This window comes from Procambarus clarkii, chromosome 15, assembly GCF_040958095.1.
Source record: "Procambarus clarkii isolate CNS0578487 chromosome 15, FALCON_Pclarkii_2.0, whole genome shotgun sequence".
In the NCBI taxonomy this organism is placed as follows: Eukaryota; Metazoa; Arthropoda; class Malacostraca; order Decapoda; family Cambaridae; genus Procambarus; species Procambarus clarkii.
In genome coordinates, this window is record NC_091164.1 from 24,225,981 (window position 1) to 24,248,658 (window position 22,678).

At 48.5% G+C, this 22,678-nt stretch overlaps 1 protein-coding gene across 1 annotated transcript in view; it reads left to right on the forward strand.

Annotated features, from left to right (window-relative positions):
* LOC123759206 (putative uncharacterized protein ENSP00000383309) overlaps positions 1–22,678 on the forward strand; it is a 48,364-nt gene that overhangs the window by 20,013 nt on the left and 5,673 nt on the right. The window contains exon 2 of the mRNA XM_069325099.1: positions 19,227–19,418. Coding sequence (XP_069181200.1) covers positions 19,227–19,418 — 192 coding nt within the window. The remainder of the gene's footprint in view (positions 1–19,226; positions 19,419–22,678) is intronic.

Genomic DNA, 22,678 nt, shown 5'->3' on the forward strand with positions numbered 1-22,678 from the left:
AAGGTTCAGGCCAAGACTAAGGCAGTGGACTTATATACTGTGACTCGCAGAGTGCACTCCTGGCATTGAACGCACATAGTAGTGACACCCAGAAAATAGTCAGTGATATTCGAATGAATGTTTTAGCTGCTAAAGAAAACAGATTTAAAATTAAATTCCTATGGATACCATCACATGTTGGCATCTCAAGGCATGACGCTGTTGATATGCTTGCAAAGACAGCCTGCAGAAAACCAGTGGTAGAAATTGATATGGGTGTTTCATTAGCAGTGACAAAGAGAATACTTAAACAAATATCTAATGAAGATCTCACCGACCTAACAAATTCACAAAGACCTGAAAGTTGTAGCATTAAATATTATGATAGATATCGTGAGGAGACATTCACATATAGGACTAATAGAACAAGAACCCGGCAATGTGATGTTATAGTGGCCAGAATACGCCTGGGATATAGACGTATCTGGCAGCTTTCTCAAAACCCAAATGTCGAGTACACAATGTGTCAACTTTGTGAAAGAGAAAACATGCACTCTCTTGAACATTATATTGTAGAATGTCTCATACTGACTGACTTTCGCCCTCCTGTCCTGTTGACCTGTCCTGGGCTAAGGTATGCTGAACTCTGTAGTTACTATAAGAGTACTGGAACACTTGATGATATATTGGACTTGTACCCTAGATTAACCATGTAATGTATCAATTATAAAATGTATATATACGATGTAACTATATAACCTGAGCTTGTAAAAGCACCTTCATCACCTTCAGTGATTAAGTGCTTCATTGCACACTAGCTTCTCTATCAGCTATCTCACCCTGTCAGGGTAAAAGAGACAAATGTATGTGAATGCATATGTGTGTGTATATATGTATGTGTACGTATATGTGTGTGCGTGTGTGTGTATGTATATGTATGTGAATAAAGTATATATGGAAGGTGATCAGAATTACATTTCACCTTTGTAAATGCACATTATTGACACTAGGTAAAAGACACATGAAACACTTTATGTAGGGCATACGTAAATCTGTGTATCTATGTATTTACGTATGTAGGTTAGCTTAGCATTTTAAAAACACAGAATCACCTTCTGTGGTTGAGTGTTCAATAAACCCTTGAACTGTATGTTTAACACTTCTCTAACGCTGTCCATGGAGGACAGAAGAAAATGTATATATGCTGGTTAGCATTGGAAATGTGTGGCCACGTCTGTGGTAGAAAATAATAAAAAAACTACTGTTGACCTGTCCAGGCCACCACCACTACTGTTGACCTGTCCTGGCCACCACCACCACCACTACTGTTGACCTCTCCTGGCCACCACCACCACCAATACTGTTGACCTGTCCAGGCCACCACCACTACTGTTGACCTGTCCTGGCCACCACCACCACCACTACTGTTGACCTGTCCAGGCAACCACCACCACCACCAATACTGTTGACCTGTCCAGGCCACCACCACCACCACTACTGTTGACCTGTCCAGGCCACCACCACTACTGTTGACCTGTCCAGGCCACCACCACTACTGTTGACCTCTCCTGGCCACCACCACCACCAATACTGTTGACCTGTCCAGGCCACCACCACTACTGTTGACCTGTCCTGGCCACCACCACCACCACTACTGTTGACCTGTCCAGGCCACCACCACCACCACCAATACTGTTGACCTGTCCAGGCCACCACCACCACCACTACTGTTGACCTGTCCAGGCCACCACCACCACCACTACTGTTGACCTGTCCTGGCCACCACCACCACCACTACTGTTGACCTGTCCTGGCCACCACCACCACCACTACTGTTGACCTGTCCTGGCCACCACCACCACCACTACTGTTGACCTGTCCTGGCCGCCACCACCACTACTGTTGACCTGTCCTGGCCACTACCACCACCACTACTGTTGACCTGTCCAGGCCACCCCCACCACTACTGTTGACCTGTCCTGGCCACCACCACCACTACTGTTGACCTGTCCAGGCCACCACCACCACCACCACTACTGTTGACCTGTCCAGGCCACCACCACCACCACTACTGTTGACCTGTCCTGGCCACCACCACTACTGTTGACCTGTCCTGGCCACCACCACCACCACTACTGTTGACCTGTCCAGGCCACCACCACCACCACCAATACTGTTGACCTGTCCAGGCCACCACCACCACCACTACTGTTGACCTGTCCAGGCCACCACCACTACTGTTGACCTGTCCAGGCCACCACCACTACTGTTGACCTCTCCTGGCCACCACCACCACCACCACCAATACTGTTGACCTGTCCAGGCCACCACCACTACTGTTGACCTGTCCTGGCCACCACCACCACCACTACTGTTGACCTGTCCAGGCCACCACCACCACCACCAATACTGTTGACCTGTCCAGGCCACCACCACCACCACTACTGTTGACCTGTCCAGGCCACCACCACCACCACTACTGTTGACCTGTCCTGGCCACCACCACCACCACTACTGTTGACCTGTCCTGGCCACCACCACCACCACTACTGTTGACCTGTCCTGGCCACCACCACCACCACTACTGTTGACCTGTCCTGGCCGCCACCACCACTACTGTTGACCTGTCCTGGCCACTACCACCACCACTACTGTTGACCTGTCCAGGCCACCCCCACCACTACTGTTGACCTGTCCTGGCCACCACCACCACTACTGTTGACCTGTCCAGGCCACCACCACCACCACCACTACTGTTGACCTGTCCAGGCCACCACCACCACCACTACTGTTGACCTGTCCTGGCCACCACCACTACTGTTGACGTGTCCAGGCCACCACCGCTACTGTTGACGTGTCCAGGCCACCACCACCACCACCACCACCACTACTGTTGACCTGTCCTGGCCACCACCACCACCACCACCACTACTGTTGACCTGTCCTGGCCACCACCACCACCACCACTACTTACTGTTGACCTGTCCAGGCCACCACCACCACTACTGTTGACCTGTCCTGGCCACCACCACCACTACTCTTGACCTGTCCTGGCCACCACCACCACTACTCTTGACCTGTCCTGGCCACCACCACCACCACTACTGTTGACCTGTCCTGGCCACCACCACCACTACTTTTGACCTGTCCTGGCCACCACCACCACCACTACTGTTGACCTGTCCTGGCCACCACCACCACCATCACCACTACTGTTGACCTGTCCAGGCCACCACCACCACTACTGTTGACCTGTCCAGGCCACCACCACCACCACCACCATTACTGTTGACCTGTCCTGGCCACCACCACCCCCACCACCACCACTACTTTTGACCTGTCCTGGCCACCACCACCACTACTGTTGACCTGTCCAGGCCACCACCACCACCACCACCACCACTACTGTTGACCTGTCCAGGCCACCACCACCACCACCACCACTACTGTTGACCTGTCCAGGCCACCACCACCCCCACCACCACTACTGTTGACCTGTCCTGGCCACCACCAACACTACTGTTGACCTGTCCTGGCCAACACCACCACCACTACTGTTGACCTGTCCAGGCCACCACCACCACCACTACTGTTGACCTGTCCTGGCCACCATTACTACTGTTGACGTGTCCAGGCCACCACCACTACTGTTGACGTGTCCAGGCCACCGCCACCACCACTACTGTTGACCTGTCCAGGCCACCACCACCACCACCACTACTGTTGACCTGTCCAGGCCACCACCACCACCACCACTACTGTTGACCTGTCCTGGCCACCACCACTACTGTTGACCTGTCCTGGCCACCACCACCACCACTACTGTTGATCTGTCCAGGCCACCACCACCACTACTGTTGACCTGTCCTGGCCACCACCACTACCACCACTACTGTTGACCTGTCCAGGCCACCACCACCACTACTGTTGACCTGTCCAGGCCACCACCACTACTGTTGACCTGTCCAGGCCACCACCACTACTGTTGACCTGTCCAGGCCACCACCACTACTGTTGACCTGTCCAGGCCACCACCACTACTGTTGACCTGTCCAGGCCACCACCACTACTGTTGACCTGTCCAGGCCACCACCACCACCACCACTACTGTTGACCTGTCCAGGCCACCACCACCACCACCACTACTGTTGACCTGTCCTGGCCACCACCACCACCACCACTACTGTTGACCTGTCCTGGCCACCACCACCACTACTGTTGACCTGTCCAGGCCACCACCCCCACTACTGTTGACCTGTCCTGGCCACCACCACCACCACCACCACTACTGTTGACCTGTCCAGGCCACCACCACTACTGTTGACCTGCCCTGGCCACCACCACCACCACCACTACTGTTGACCTGTCCTGGCCACGACCACCACCACCACTACTGTTGACCTGTCCAGGCCACCACCACCACCACTACTGTTGACCTGTCCTGGCCAACACCACTACTGTTGACCTGTCCAGGCCACCACCACCACCACTACTGTTGACCTTTCCAGGCCACCACCACTACTGTTGACCTGTCCAGGCCACCACCACCACCACTACTGTTGACCTGTTCTGGCCACCACCAGCACCACTACTGTTGACCTGTCCTGGCCACCACCACCACCACTACTGTTGACCTATCCAGGCCACCACCACCACTACTGTTGACCTGTCCTGGCCACCACCACCACTACTGTTGACCTGTCCAGGCCACCACCACTACTACTGTTGACCTGTCGTGGCCACCACCACCACCACCACTACTGTTGACCTGTCCTGGCCACCACCACCACCACTACTGTTGACCTATCCAGGACACCACCACTACTACTGTTGACCTGTCCTGGCCACCACCACCACTACTGTTGACCTGTCCAGGCCACCACCACTACTGTTGACCTGTCCAGGCCACCACCACTACTGTTGACCTGTCCAGGCCACCACCACTACTGTTGACCTGTCCAGGCCACCACCACTACTGTTGACCTGTCCAGGCCACCACCACTACTGTTGACCTGTCCAGGCCACCACCACTACTGTTGACCTGTCCAGGCCACCACCACTACTGTTGACCTGTCCAGGCCACCACCACCACCACCAATACTGTTGACCTGTCCAGGCCACCACCACCACCACCACTACTGTTGACCTGTCCTGGCCACCACCACCACCACCACTACTGTTGACCTGTCCTGGCCACCACCACCACTACTGTTGATCTGTCCAGGCCACCACCACCACTACTGTTGACCTGTCCTGGCCACCACCACCACCACCACCACTACTGTTGACCTGTCCAGGCCACCACCACTACTGTTGACCTGCCCTGGCCACCACCACCACCACCACTACTGTTGACCTGTCCTGGCCACGACCACCACCACCACTACTGTTGACCTGTCCAGGCCACCACCACCACCACTACTGTTGACCTGTCCTGGCCAACACCACTACTGTTGACCTGTCCAGGCCACCACCACCACCACTACTGTTGACCTTTCCAGGCCACCACCACTACTGTTGACCTGTCCAGGCCACCACCACCACCACTACTGTTGACCTGTTCTGGCCACCACCACCACCACTACTGTTGACCTGTCCTGGCCACCACCACCACCACTACTGTTGACCTATCCAGGCCACCACCACCACTACTGTTGACCTGTCCTGGCCACCACCACCACTACTGTTGACCTGTCCAGGCCACCACCACTACTACTGTTGACCTGTCGTGGCCACCACCACCACCACCACTACTGTTGACCTGTCCTGGCCACCACCACCACCACTACTGTTGACCTATCCAGGCCACCACCACTACTACTGTTGACCTGTCCTGGCCACCACCACCACTACTGTTGACCTGTCCAGGCCACCACCACTACTGTTGACCTGTCCAGGCCACCACCACTACTGTTGACCTGTCCAGGCCACCACCACAACTGTTGACCTGTCCAGGCCACCACCACTACTGTTGACCTGTCCAGGCCACCACCACTACTGTTGACCTGTCCAGGCCACCACCACTACTGTTGACCTGTCCAGGCCACCACCACTACTGTTGACCTGTCCAGGCCACCACCACTACTGTTGACCTGTCCAGGCCACCACCACCACCACTACTGTTGACCTTTCCAGGCCACCACCACTACTGTTGACCTGTCCAGGCCACCACCACCACCACTACTGTTGACCTGTTCTGGCCACCACCACCACCACTACTGTTGACCTGTCCTGGCCACCACCACCACCACCACTACTGTTGACCTGTCCTGGCCACCACCACCACCACCACTACTGTTGACCTGTCCTGGCCACCACCACCACCACTACTGTTGACCTGTCCTGGCCACCACCACCACCACCACTACTGTTGACCTGTCCTGGCCACCACCACCACCACTACTGTTGGCCTGTCCTGGCCACCACCACCACCACTACTGTTGATCTGTCCTGGCCACCACCACTACTGTTGACCTGTCCAGGACACCACCACCACCACTACTGTTGACCTGTCCTGGCCACCACCACCACCACTACTGTTGACCTGTCCAGGCCACCACCACCACCAATACTGTTGACCTGTCCTGGCCACCACCACCACCACTACTGTTGATCTGTCCTGGCCACCACCACTACTGTTGACCTGTCCAGGCCACCACCACCACCACTACTGTTGACCTGTCCTGGCCACCACCACCACCACTACTGGTGACCTGTCCTGGCCACCACCACCACCACCACCACTACTGTTGACCTGTCCAGGCCACCACCACTACTGTTGACCTGTCCAGGCTACCACCACCACCACTACTGTTGACCTGTCCAGGCCAGCACCACCACCACCACTACTGTTGACCTGTCCTGGCCACCACCACCACCACCACCACCACTACTGTTGACCTGTCCTGGCCACCACCACCACCACTACTGTTGACCTGTCCTGGCCACCACCACCACCACTACTGTTGATCTGTCCTGGCCACCACCACTACTGTTGACCTGTCCAGGCCACCACCACCACCACTACTGTTGGCCTGTCCTGGCCACCACCACCACCACTACTGGTGACCTGTCCTGGCCACCACCACTACTGTTGACCTGTCCTGGCCACCACCACTACTGTTGACCTGTCCAGGCCACCACCACCACTACTGTTGACCTGTCCAGGCCACCACCACCACCACCACCACTACTGTTGACCTGTCCTGGCCACCACCACTACTGTTGACCTGTCCAGGCCACCACCACCACCACTACTGTTGACCTGTCCAGGCCACCCCCACCACCACCACTACTGTTGACCTGTCCTGGCCACCACCACTACTGTTGACCTGTCCTGGCCACCACCACTACTGTTGACCTGTCCAGGCCACCACCACCACTACTGTTGACCTGTCCTGGCCACCACCACCACCACTACTGTTGACCTGTCCAGGCCACCACCACCACCACCACCACTACTTTTGACCTGTCCTGGCCACCACCACCACCACCACCACTACTGTTGACCTGTCCTGGCCACCACCACCACCACCACCACTACTGTTGACCTGTCCAGGCCACCACCACCACCACCACTACTGTTGACCTGTCCAGGCCACCACCACCACCAACACCACTACTGTTGACCTGTCCAGGCCACCACCACCACCAACACCACTACTGTTGACCTGTCCTGGCCACCACCACCACTACTGTTGACCTGTCGTAACATTGTAGGATTCATCAAAGCTATAAAGTTTAAGATAACGGCTGTTACCCCACACTGTGTGGGGCCCAGTACAGTTATCTTGTGGAGAGGAACACACTTGATACCATCCTGAGACACTCACAAACACTTGATACCATCCTGAGACACTCACAAACACTTGATACCATCCTGAGACACTCACAAACACTTGATAATATCCTGAGACACTCACAAACACTTAATACCTTCCCTGAGACACTGACAAACACTTGATACCATCCATGAGACACTCACAAACACTTGATACCATCCTGAGACACTCACAAACACTTGATACCATCCTGAGACACTCACAAACACTTGATACCATCCTGAGACACTCACAAACACTTGATACCATCCTGAGACACTCACAAACACTTGATACCATCCTGAGACACTCACAAACACTTGATACCATCCTGAGACACTCACAAACACTTGATACCATCCTGAGACACTCACAAACACTTGATACCATCCTGAGACACTCACAAACACTTGATACCCTCCCTGAGACACTCACAAACACTTGATACCATCCTGAGACACTCACAAACACTTGATAATATCCTGAGACACTCACAAACACTTAATACCTTCCCTGAGACACTGACAAACACTTGATACCATCCATGAGACACTCACAAACACTTGATACCATCCTGAGACACTCACAAACACTTGATACCATCCTGAGACACTCACAAACACTTGATACCATCCTGAGACACTCACAAACACTTGATACCATCCTGAGACACTCACAAACACTTGATACCATCCTGAGACACTCACAAACACTTGATACCATCCTGAGACACTCACAAACACTTGATACCATCCTGAGACACTCACAAACACTTGATACCATCCTGAGACACTCACAAACACTTGATACCCTCCCTGAGACACTCACAAACACTTGATACCATCCTGAGACACTCACAAACACTTGATACCATCCTGAGACACTCACAAACACTTGATACCATCCTGAGACACTCACAAACACTTGATACCATCCTGAGACACTCACAAACACTTGATACCATCCTGAGACACTCACAAACACTTGATACCATCCTGAGACACTCACAAACACTTGATACCCTCCCTGAGACACTCACAAACACTTGATACCATCCTGAGACACTCACAAACACTTGATACCATCCTGAGACACTCACAAACACTTGATACCCTCCCTGAGACACTCACAAACACTTGATACCCTCCCTGAGACACTCACAAACACTTGATACCATCCTGAGACACTCACAAACACTTGATACCATCCTGAGACACTCACAAACACTTGATACCATCCTGAGACACTCACAAACACTTGATACCATCCTGAGACACTCACAAACACTTGATACCCTCCCTGAGACACTCACAAACACTTGATACCATCCTGAGACACTCACAAACACTTGATACCATCCTGAGACACTCACAAACACTTGATACCCTCCCTGAGACACTCACAAACACTTGATACCATCCTGAGACACTCACAAACACTTGATACCATCCTGAGACACTCACAAACACTTGATACCCTCCCTGAGACACTCACAAACACTTGATACCATCCTGAGACTCACACAAACACTTGTTTCACAATATCAGTATAGCTATCACGGCCTTTAAATATTATTATTTAACCAAAAATAACCAAAAATGCTTCCTCCGGCTGTGGAGAAATTTTTTGGTTATATTTCAGTTAAGAAAGTTCTTCTTTTATAATTTTCCAATACCAAAGATAAGTGTTCCCTCAGTACATGATATTGTCATGAGATTCTGGGTCTGGAACTTCTTTATACTTAGTAATTTTAAATTACCAACAAAATTCTGAGTCACATAAAGATATATGTGTTCCAGAGAACTCATAATTTGGATATGTCAAGCAACTCTACTCCCGTTCTTCCTAACTTCCTAAACAGCTCAAAAAAGTACCTTCATTTACATTTTTATTTTTGTGGGAAAAATCGGGACTTTTCAACATTGATTTGAATAAAAAAGTTCAGGTAGCTGGTGAGTTTCCGAGTGAGTTAGCAGCCTGGCGCTGCTGGTCATAACATTTAGCATGTTCAATTCTGGGTCTGACTGGCAATCATCCTGTTGTTGATAGCTTATCTGAACGAATCGTCACCTGTATGTGGGCTGGGTTATTGTGAACGATCAGCTCAGTGTGGGCTGGGTTAGACCAGCCATACACAGCAAACACGAGTGTATTACTATACACCAGATATACACAACAAACACGATTGTATAACCATACACCACCCATACACAACAAACACTTGTGTATAACCATACACCACCCATACACAACAAACACGAGTGTATAACCATACACCAGCCATACACAACAAACACTAGTGTATAACCATACACCACCCATACACAACAAACACGAGTGTATAACCATACACCACCCATACACAACAAACACGAGTGTATAACCATACACCAGCCATACACAACAAACACTAGTGTATAACCATACACCACCCATACACAACAAACACGAGTGTATAACCATACACCACCCATACACAACAAACACGAGTGTATAACCATACACCAGCCATACACAACAAACAAGACTGTATAACCATAGGGATATTTATAACAAAATAAGGAAAATTACACTAAATTTATCCCACGTTGAAGAAAGACAACTTGCTAAAAGTTAACACAATAACAACGTTACTACAAAAGCCTGAATCAAATGTTATTAACAATGTTGGGCCACAAAACCATCCCAATACATCAACATTTTCGTAACTTGGTTAAATTGAGAACATTTCCCCCCTCCCAGTCTCGTCCCAGATTTGTTAATGCACGAACACAAGATTTTTTTTGTTTGGTAATGCGTTGCTCACCATAGAACATTGTTCATTGTGAACTGACTGATGGAGCTGTGATTCTCTGTTCATAATGGAACAGTCATCAATTGGAACTGACAGGTGGAGCAACGTTTGTGTGAAACTTGTCTTGCAACATTTGAGGGTCACATGTGTTGCAACGCTAGTGTGACTGCTGTGTTGCGACACTTGGGAGACACCTGTGTTGCAACATTTATGTGACACCTGTGTTGCAACACTTATGTGACATCTGTGTTGCAACACTTATGTGACACCTGTGTTGCAACACTTGTGTGACACCTGTGTTGCAACACTTGTGTGCCACCTGTGTTGCAACACTTATGTGACACCTGTGTTGCAACACTTGTGTGCCACCTGTGTTGCAACACTTATGTGACACCTGTGTTGCAACACTTGTGTGACACCTGTGTTGCAACACTTATGTGACACCTGTGTTGCAACACTTGTGTGACACCTGTGTTGCAACACTTGTGTGCCACCTGTGTTGCAACACTTATGTGACACCTGTGTTGCAACACTTGTGTGCCACCTGTGTTGCAACACTTATGTGACACCTGTGTTGCAACACTTGTGTGACACCTGTGTTGCAACACTTATGTGACACCTGTGTTGCAACACTTATGTGACACCTGTGTTGCAACACTTGGGAGACACCTGTGTTGCAACACTTGTGTTACACCTGTGTTGCAACACTTGTGTTACACCTGTGTTGCAACACTTGTGTTACACCTGTGTTGCAACACTTGTGTGACAGCTGTGTTGCAACACTTGGGAGACACCTGTGTTGCAACACTTATGTGCCACCTGTGTTGCAACACTTATGTGACACCTGTGTTGCAACACTTGGGAGACACCTGTGTTGCAACACTTGTGTTACACCTGTGTTGCAACACTTGTGTTACACCTGTGTTGCAACACTTGTGTGACAGCTGTGTTGCAACACTTGGGAGACACCTGTGTTGCAACACTTGTGTGCCACCTGTGTTGCAACACTTATGTGACACCTGTGTTGCAACACTTGTGTGCCACCTGTGTTGCAACACTTATGTGACACCTGTGTTGCAACACTTGTGTGACACCTGTGTTGCAACACTTGGGAGACACCTTTGTTGCAACACTTGTGTGACACCTGTGTTGCAACACTTATGTGACACCTGTGTTGCAACACTTATGTGACACCTGTGTTGCAACACTTGTGTGACACCTGTGTTGCAACACTTATGTGACACCTGTGTTGCAACACTTGTGTGCCACCTGTGTTGCAACACTTATGTGACACCTGTGTTGCAACACTTATGTGACACCTGTGTTGCAACACTTATGTGACACCTGTGTTGCAACACCTAAGTGACACCTGTGTTGCAACATTTGTGTGACAGCTGTGTTGCAACACTTGTGTGACATCTGTGTTGCAACACTTGTGTGACACCTGTGTTGCAACACTTGTGTGACACCTGTGTTGCAACACTTGTGTGACACCTGTGTTGCAACACTTGTGTGACACCTGTGTTGCAACACTTGTGTGCCACCTGTGTTGCAACACTTGTGTGCCACCTGTGTTGCAACATTTGTGTGCCACCTGTGTTGCAACACTTATGTGATACCTGTGTTGCAACATTTGTGTGCCACCTGTGTTGCAACACTTGGGAGACACCTGTGTTGCAACATTTGTGTGCCACCTGTGTTGCAACACTTATGTGACACCTGTGTTGCAACATTTGTGTGACAGCTGTGTTGCAACACTTGTGTGACACCTGTGTTGCAACACTTGTGTGACACCTGTGTTGCAACACTTGTGTGACACCTGTGTTGCAACACTTGTGTGACACCTGTGTTGCAACACTTGTGTGACACCTGTGTTGCAACACTTGTGTGACACCTGTGTTGCAACATTTGTGTGCCACCTTTGTTGCAACACTTGGGAGACACCTGTGTTGCAACATTTGTGTGCCTCCTGTGTTGCAACACTTGTGTGACACCTGTGTTGCAACACTTGTGTGACACCTGTGTTGCAACACTTGTGTGCCACCTGTGTTGCAACATTTGTGTGCCACCTGTGTTGCAACACTTATGTGATACCTGTGTTGCAACATTTGTGTGCCACCTGTGTTGCAACACTTGGGAGACACCTGTGTTGCAACATTTGTGTGCCACCTGTGTTGCAACACTTATGTGACACCTGTGTTGCAACATTTGTGTGACAGCTGTGTTGCAACACTTGTGTGACACCTGTGTTGCAACACTTGTGTGACACCTGTGTTGCAACACTTGTGTGACACCTGTGTTGCAACACTTGTGTGACACCTGTGTTGCAACACTTGTGTGACACCTGTGTTGCAACACTTGTGTGACACCTGTGTTGCAACACTTGTGTGACACCTGTGTTGCAACATTTGTGTGCCACCTTTGTTGCAACACTTGGGAGACACCTGTGTTGCAACATTTGTGTGCCTCCTGTGTTGCAACACTTATGTGACGCCTGTGTTGCAACATTTGTGTGCCACCTGTGTTGCAACACTTATGTGACACCTGTGTTGCAACACTTGTGTGACACCTGTGTTGCAACACTTATGTGACACCTGTGTTGCAACACTTGTGTGACACCTGTGTTGCAACACTTATGTGACACCTGTGTTGCAACACTTGTGTGACACCTGTGTTGCAACACTTGTGTGACACCTGTGTTGCAACACTTGTGTGACACCTGTGTTGCAACACTTGTGTGACACCTGTGTTGCAACACTTGTGTGACACCTGTGTTGCAACACTTATGTGACAGCTGTGTTGCAACACTTGTGTGACACCTGTGTTGCAACACTTGTGTGACACCTGTGTTGCAACACTTGTGTGACACCTGTGTTGCAACACTTATGTGACACCTGTGTTGCAACACTTGTGTGACACCTGTGTTGCAACACTTATGTGACACCTGTGTTGCAACACTTATGTGACAGCTGTGTTGCAACATTTGTGTGACACCTGTGTTGCAACACTTATGTGACACCTGTGTTGCAACACTTGTGTGACAGCTGTAGTTACTATTTTTGTATTTACTCTTTGTATCTGCAGATTTAGCTATTAGCTCTTGGACCCCGCCTTTCTAACCAATCTATTGTTCCTCTAATGTGTCTGCTACATATATTTATCATGTCCACACACACACACACACACATACACACACTCACACACACACAACAAAGAACCGAGACCGAATGATAAAGATAGTGTTTGCAAACGAGAACACAAAGGAGAGGATCCTATCAAGGAAGAGCTCCCTGAAAAACGTGGGAAAATTAAAAAATGTATTCCTCCAGCGAGACATGACAAGGGAGGAGAGAGCCGTGGCGGCAGAAGCAAGGAAGAGGCGCAGGGCGAGAGGGGAAAACCAGGAAGTCACAGCTCCCAACACAACACCCCCAGAGGCGAGGGGGGAACCCACAACCAGCTACCCAGTAACACCAGAAGGGAGGACAACCCCGCCTCCCTCCTCTGCATAGAAAACCCCCCTACCCCAAACCCTCCCTGCCCCCACTCAAAAGTTCAGCCAAATCTCCCTCCCCCCACACCCAATCCCCACCCTTCTACCCCTCCCCTCCTCCCGAGTCCTCCCTCCCCCCCTTTCCTTCCCGTCCTCCCTCCCCTTTCACCCCATACCCTCCCTGTCCCTCCCCCTTCACTGGATCCCCCGCCCCTCATTCCAGTATCCTCTGAGATCCTGTTACCCACCTCACAGGTCCTCACACCCATGGAACAGCCTCCCCCACCAGCAGAACACTCACCAAGGAGGCGATTTGAGAAGGGACAGAAGAAAGTGAGCCTCAAAGCGATGTACACTAACATAGATGGAATTACAAATAAAGCAAATGAGCTTGGAGAACTGGTACTAGAGGAAAACCCAGACATAATAGCCCTCACAGAAACAAAGATCACGAAAACAATAACAAATGCAGTGTTTCCACAGGACTATTATGTTATGCGGAAAGAGAGGGAAGGAAGAGGTGGGGGTGGTGTAGCTCTGCTGGTAAGAAAAGGCTGGGATTTTGAGGAGATGGATATTCAGGGCTGTGAAGGTTTCAGTGACTACATAGCAGGTACTGTAACAAATGGAGGGAAAAAAATTATAGTCGCAGTCATATATAATCCACCACCAAATGACAGAAGACCTAGACAGGAATATGATAGAAACAACATGGCCACCATTAACATAATAGAAAGAGCAGCTTCTGTTGCTAGCAGGAATGGATCTGGACTACTAATTATGGGAGACTTCAACCATGGGAAGATAGATTGGAAGAACAGAGACCCGCATGGAGGACCAGAAACATGGAGAGCTAAGCTGCTGGACGTGGCAACAAGAAACTTTCTAAGCCAGCATACCAAAGAGCCAACAAGAATGAGAGGAGAAGATGAACCAGCAATGCTTGATTTGATATTTACCCTAAATGAATGGGATATAAGGGAAGTTAAGATGGAAGCGCCCTTGGGAATGAGTGACCACAGTGTATTGAACTTTGAGTACCTGGTAGAGCTAGGACTTATCTCCCCCCAAAAAGAACTAGGAATCAAAAGGCTGGCATACCGAAAGGGGAATTATGAACAGATGAGAAGTTTCCTAAGTGAAATACCTTGGGACACAGACCTCAGAGACAAGTCTGTACAGGGTATGATGGACTATGTTACCCAAAAGTGTCAGGAGGCAGTAAACAGGTTCATCCCGGCCCAAAGGGAAAAATCCGAGAAGCAACAGAAGAATCCATGGTATAATAGGGCATGTATGGAAGCGAAGAAACTGAACAAAAAGGCGTGGAGGAACTTCCGGAATAACAGAACACCAGAAAGCAGGGAGAGATACCAGAGAACCAGGAATGAGTACGTCAGGGTGAGAAGAGAAGCAGAGAAAAATTTTGAAAATGATATAGCAAACAAAGCCAAGACCGAACCAAAGCTACTCCACAGTCACATCAGAAGGAAAACAACAGTGAAAGAACAGGTATTGAAACTTAGAACAGGCGAGGACAGGTATACAGAGAATGACAGAGAGGTGTGTGAGGAACTCAACAAGAGGTTCCAGGAGGTCTTCACAATAGAACAGGGTGAGGTCACTGTGCTAGGAGAAAGGGAGGTAAACCAGGCGGCCTTGGAGGAGTTCGAAATTACGAGAGAGGAAGTCAAGAGACACCTGCTGGATCTGGATGTTAGAAAGGCGGTTGGTCCAGATGGGATCTCACCATGGGTACTGAAAGAGTGTGCAGAGGCACTTTGCTTGCCACTCTCCATAGTGTATAGTAAGTCACTGGAGACGGGAGACCTACCAGAAATATGGAAGACGGCGAATGTGGTCCCAATATACAAAAAGGGCGACAGACAAGAGGCACTGAACTACAGGCCAGTGTCCTTGACTTGTATACCATGCAAGGTGATGGAGAAGATCGTGAGAAAAAACCTGGTAACACATCTGGAGAGAAGGGACTTCGTGACAAATCGCCAACATGGATTCAGGGAGGGTAAATCTTGCCTTACAGGCTTGATAGAATTCTACGATCAGGTGACACAGATTAAGCAAGAAAGAGAGGGCTGGGCGGACTGCATTTTCTTGGATTGTCGGAAAGCCTTTGACACAGTACCGCATAAGAGGCTGGTACATAAGCTGGAGAGACAGGCAGGTGTAGCTGGTAAGGTGCTCCAGTGGATAAGGGAGTTTCTAAGCAATAGGAAGCAGAGAGTTACGGTGAGGGGTGAGACCTCCGATTGGCGTGAAGTCACCAGTGGAGTCCCACAGGGCCCTGTACTCGGTCCTATCTTGTTTCTGATATATGTAAATGATCTCCCGGAGGGTATCGATTAATTTCTCTCAATGTTTGCGGACGATGCTAAAATTATGAGAAGGATTAAAACAGAAGAGGACTGTTTGAGGCTTCAAGAAGACCTAGACAAGCTGAAGGAATGGTCGAACAAATGGTTGTTAGAGTTTAACCCAACCAAATGTAATGTAATGAAGATAGGTGTAGGGAGCAGGAGGCCAGATACAAGGTATCATCTGGGAGAGGAAATTCTTCAGGAGTCAGAGAAGGAAAAAGACTTGGGGGTTGATATCAAGCCAGACCTGTCTCCTGCAGCACATATCAAGCGGATAACATCAGCGGCATATGCCAGGCTGGCCAACATACGAACGGCATTCAGAAACTTGTGTAAAGAATCATTCAGAACTTTGTATACCACATATGTCAGGCCAATCCTGGAGTATGCAGCCCCAGCATGGAGTCCATATCTAGTCAAGGATAAGACTAAACTGGAAAAGGTTCAAAGGTTTGCCACCAGACTAGTACCCGAGCTGAGAGGTATGAGCTACGAGGAGAGACTACGGGAATTAAACCTCACTTCGCTGGAAGACAGAAGAGTTAGGGGGGACATGATCACCACATTCAAGATTCTGAAGGGGATTGATAGGGTAGATAAAGACAGTCTATTTAACACAAGGGGAACACGCACAAGGGGACACAGGTGGAAACTGAGTACCCAAATGAGCCACAGAGATATTAGAAAGAACTTTTTTAGTGTCAGAGTGGTTGACAAATGGAATGCATTAGGGGGTGATGTGGTGGAGGCTCACTCCATACACAGTTTCAAGTGTAGATATGACAGAGCCCGATAGGCTCAGGAATCTGTACACCTGTTGATTGACGGTTGAGAGGCGGGACCAAAGAGCCAGAGCTCAACCCCCGCAAACACAACTAGGTGAGTACAACTAGGTGAGTACACACACACACACACACACACACACACACACACACACACACACACACACACACACACACACACACACACACACATACAAGGTAGTATTCAGGAACGAGGCCACCAAAGAGGACATTCTAGTAAAGAAGAGCAAACTGAAAAATGTTAGGAAAATACAGAGAGGCATTCATTCAGAGGGACATGACCAGGGATGAGATAATACAGGCAGCAAATGCAAGGAAAAGGTGCAGGGAGAGGGAAGTGAGCCAGGGATCAGCCTCCATCCCAGCACACCCTGAGGGGAATGGGGAACCCCACTCCAGCAATTCAGGAACTCCAGAGGGGATTTTAACACCCCAATGCAGTGCCCCATAGGAGCCCCAATGGCACAAACCCGGAGGCGTGAGAACGGTGACACTACAACACAACAGGTACAACAGTACCGTTGCACAAAGCACTATACCTGACCTACATGTTGTCTGTGACAGATGAGCACCGAATTCACTGCTCTGATACTTCCTCTCCGTCGCCTATTATGCTTCTTCTCACTTAGTAATAACTCCACGACGGGCTCACCATAGCCCGTGCTACTTACAACATTTTGTTCCAGGTAGCGAATCTTAAACAACAACAACAACAACTCCACCTTCCCCTGGGGAACTCATTACCATTCTGGCCAGCAGCTCTCCCCTGGACCCAGCCCTCATCAGTCACCATTTGGGTCGTAATCTTGGGTAATTTTCTGCAGAATTTCATCCAGAGCCTAAAAAAGCAGAGTGACAACTTACGTCTTCTTCCTATAAAGTTTCTGCGTATATGTGTTAACACCTTTGAGTATATGAAGGACTAGCTTCAGCTGTTAGGCATAGGCCTAAATGATAGAAGATTGATATTGGTAATTCGATGATTTCCAATTTACTGTTCTTTAGGCTGTTCTGCTGTCTTAAGGGTCTTATCATACAGACAGCTTTTACAAAGTGTTGAAGATATATGGAACAAATTATCGGGTAATATATACGTTTGGCAGAGGGATGAACACCATTTTCTTCGCCTTGCCCAGTTGGCCTTCGCCTTGCCCAGTTGACCTTCGCCTTGCCCAGTTGACCTTCGCCTTGCCCAGTTGACCTTCGCCTTGCCCAGTTGGCCTTCGCCTTGCCCAGTTGACCTTCGCCTTGCCCAGTTGGCCTTCGCCTTGCCCAGTTGACCTTCGCCTTGCCCAGTTGACCTTCGCCTTGCCCAGTTGACCTTCGCCTTGCCCAGTTGACCTTCGCCTTGCCCAGTTGACCTTCGCCTTGCCCAGTTGACCTTCGCCTTGCCCAGTTGACCTTCGCCTTGCCCAGTTGACCTTCGCCTTGCCCAGTTGGCCTTCTGCTGATTTACTTACTCTTGTGTTCCTATGTTCAGTGTGTCTAAACCTTCAGGTGGCCGCCACAGCTTAACTGCCAGAACACGTTCCTTCACCTCTGAGCCGTGAGTACCCTGGCATCTACCTCTGACAGGTGTTCACCAACCTGTCATCTACCTCTGACAGGTATTCACCAACCTATCATCTACCTCTGACAGATGTCCACCAACCTGTCATCTACCTCTGACAGATGTTCACCAACCTGTCATCTACCTCTTACAGGTGTTCACCAACCAGTCATCTACCTCTGACAGATGTTCACTAACCTGTCATCTACCTCTTACAGGTGTTCACCAACCTGTCATCTAACTCTGACAGGTGTTCACCAACCTGTCATCTACCTCTTATAGGTGTTCACCAACCTGTCATCTACCTCTTACAGGTGTTCACCAACCAGTCATCTACCTCTGACAGGTGTTCACCAACCTGTCATCTACCTCTTATAGGTGTTCACCAACCTGTCATCTACCTCTTACAGGTGTTCACCAACCAGTCATCTACCTCTGACAGATGTTCACCAACCTGTCATCTACCTCTTACAGGTGTTCACCAACCAGTCATCTACCTCTGACAGGTGTTCACCAACCTGTCATCTACCTCTGACAGATGTTCACCAACCTGTCATCTACCTCTTACAGGTGTTCACCAACCAGTCATCTACCTCTGACAGGTATTCACCAACCTGTCATCTACCTCTGACAGGTGTCCACCAACCAGTCATCTACCCCTGGCAGGTGTTCACCAACATATGTGAACACCTCCTATAAGCTACCTTATATCTGAGAACAGCCATATGCAAACGATTTCAGAAAAGGGAATTTCTAATACAACTTCGATTGTCCGACCATCAAGAGGCGCAAAATGGAAATAATAAAAAAGAGAGTGTTAGCATAAAATTAGATGATAGTCATAATCCGTCGCCAATGAGGAACCAAGGGGCTCTCTCCAGGGGCCCAACCACTCGGGCTGGACGGTAGAGCGACGCACTCGCTTCATGCAGGTCGACGTTCAATCTCCCCCGACCGTCCAAGTGGTTGGGCACAATTCCTGTCCCCCCGTCCCATCCCAACTCCTTATCCTGACCCCTTCCCAGTGCTATATAGTCGTCATGGCTTGGCACTCTCTCCTGATTGTTTACTTCCCTACTCATGGGCCCTCTGATGTTTTTATATATGTGACCTAGACACACACATATATATATATATATATATATATATATATATATATATATATATATATATATATATATATATATATATATATATATATATATATATATATATATATATATATATATATATATATATATATATATGTGACCCAGACACACATATATATGTGACCTAGACACACACACATATATATATATATATATATATATATATATATATATATATATATATATATATATATATATATATATATATATATATATATATATATATGTGACCCAGACACACATATATATGCGACCTAGACACATATATATGCGACCCAGACACACATCTATATGTGACCCAGACACACATATATATGTGACCCAGACACATATATATGTGACCCAGACACATATATGCGACCCAGACACATATATGTGACCCAGACACACATATATATATGTGACCCAGACACACATATATATATGTGACCCAGACACACATATATGCGACCCAGACACACATATATGTGACCGAGACACACACACATATATGTGACCGAGACACACACACATATATGCGACCCAGACACACATATATGTGACCGAGACACACACACATATATGCGACCCAGACACACATATATCCGACCAAGACACATATATGCGGCCTAGACACACTTATGCGGCCTAGACACATATATAAGTGACCTAGACACACATATATGCCATCTAGACACACATATGTGTCACCTAGACACACATATGTGTCACCTAGACACACATATGTGTCACCTAGACACACATATATGCGACCTAGACACACACTAGCTAGTGGAACATCTGGAGCGGAAGAACTTTGTAACACAATATCAGCATGGGTTCAGAGATGGCAAATCATGCCTAACAGGATTAATTGAGTTCAATGACCAGGCAACAAAAATCAGGCAAGAGAGAGAGAGAGGGTTGGGTAGACTGCATATTTCTGGATTGCCAGAAAGCTTTTGACACAGTACCACATAAGAGACTAGTGCACAAGCTGGAGATGCAGGCAGGAGTGAATGGGAAGGTACACCACTGGATAAGAGAGTACCTAAGCAACAGGACACAGCGAGTAACCGTGAGGGGTGAGGTCTCGAAGTGGTGGGGAGTCACCAGAGGAGTCCCACAGGGATCAGTCGTTGGACCTATATTGTTTCTGTTATACGTAAATGATCTCCCAGAAGGAATTGATTCGTTCCTCTCGATGTTTGCTAATGATGCAAAAATTTTGAGGAGGATCAAGACAGAGGAGGATAGTATGAGGCTACAAGAAGACCAAGACAAACTGAAGGAATGGTCTTACAAATGGCTACTAAAGTTCAACCCAAGTAAATGTAAGGTAATGAAACTAGGAGGAGGAACTAGGAGGCCAGTTACCGGATACCGAATGGGAGATGAAGTACATCACGAAACGGACAGAGATAAAGATCTGGGAGTTGATATCACGCCAAACCTGTCTCCTGAAGCCCACATCAGAAGAATTACATCAGCGGTCTATGCGAGGCTGGCTAACATCAGAACTGCTTTCAGAAACCTGTGTAACGAATCCTTCAGAACCTTGTAAACCACATATGTAAGACCAATCCTGGAGTATGCAGCCCCAGCATGGAGCCTGTATCTAGTCAAGCACAAGACGAAGCTGGAAAGAGTTCAGAGGTATGCCACTAGGCTAGTACCGGAACTAAGAGGCATGAGTTATAAGGACAGACTACGTGAACTGCACCTCACGTCGCTGGAAGACAGAAGAGCTAGGGGAAACATGTTCACCACATACAATATTCTCAGGGAAATTGACAGGATGGACAAGGATGGGTTATTTAACACGGGTGGCACACGCGCAAGGAGACACAAATGGAAGCTGAGTACCCAAATGAGCCACAGAGACATTAGAAAGAACTTTTGCAGCATCAGAGTAGTTAGTAAATGGAATACACAAGGAAGTGATGTGGTGGAGGCTGACTCCATACACAGTTTCAAATGTAGATATGATAGAGCCCAGTAGGCTCAGGAATCTGAACACCAGTTGATTGACGGTTGAGAGGTGGGACCAAAGAGCCAGAGCTCAACCCCAGCAAGCACAATTAGGTGAGTTCATATATATGCGACCTAGAAAGACACATATATGCGACCTAGACACATACATATGTGACCTAGACACATATATGCGACCTAGACACATACATATGTGACCTAGACACATATATGCGACCTAAACATAGATATATGTTACCAATACAGATATATGCGACCTGACACATATAGAACCTAGACACATATATATGCAATCTAGACACACATAAATGCGAACTAGACACATATATGTGACCTACACACACATATATATGACCAAGATACATATATACAACCTAGACATATACATGCGACCCAGACACACACATATATGCGACCTAGACACATATATATGCGAACCAAACACATATATATATATGCGACCCAGACACATATATATATATGCAAACTAGAGACACATATATGCGACCTAGACACACATATATGCGACCTAGACACACATATATGTTACCTAGACACATATTTGCGACCTAGACACACATATATGTTACCTAGACACATATATGCGACCTAGACACATATATGCGGCCTAGACACACACATATATGCGGCCTAGACACACATATATGTTACCTAGACACATATATGCGACCTAGACACATATATGCGACCTAGACACATATATGCGGCCTAGACACACA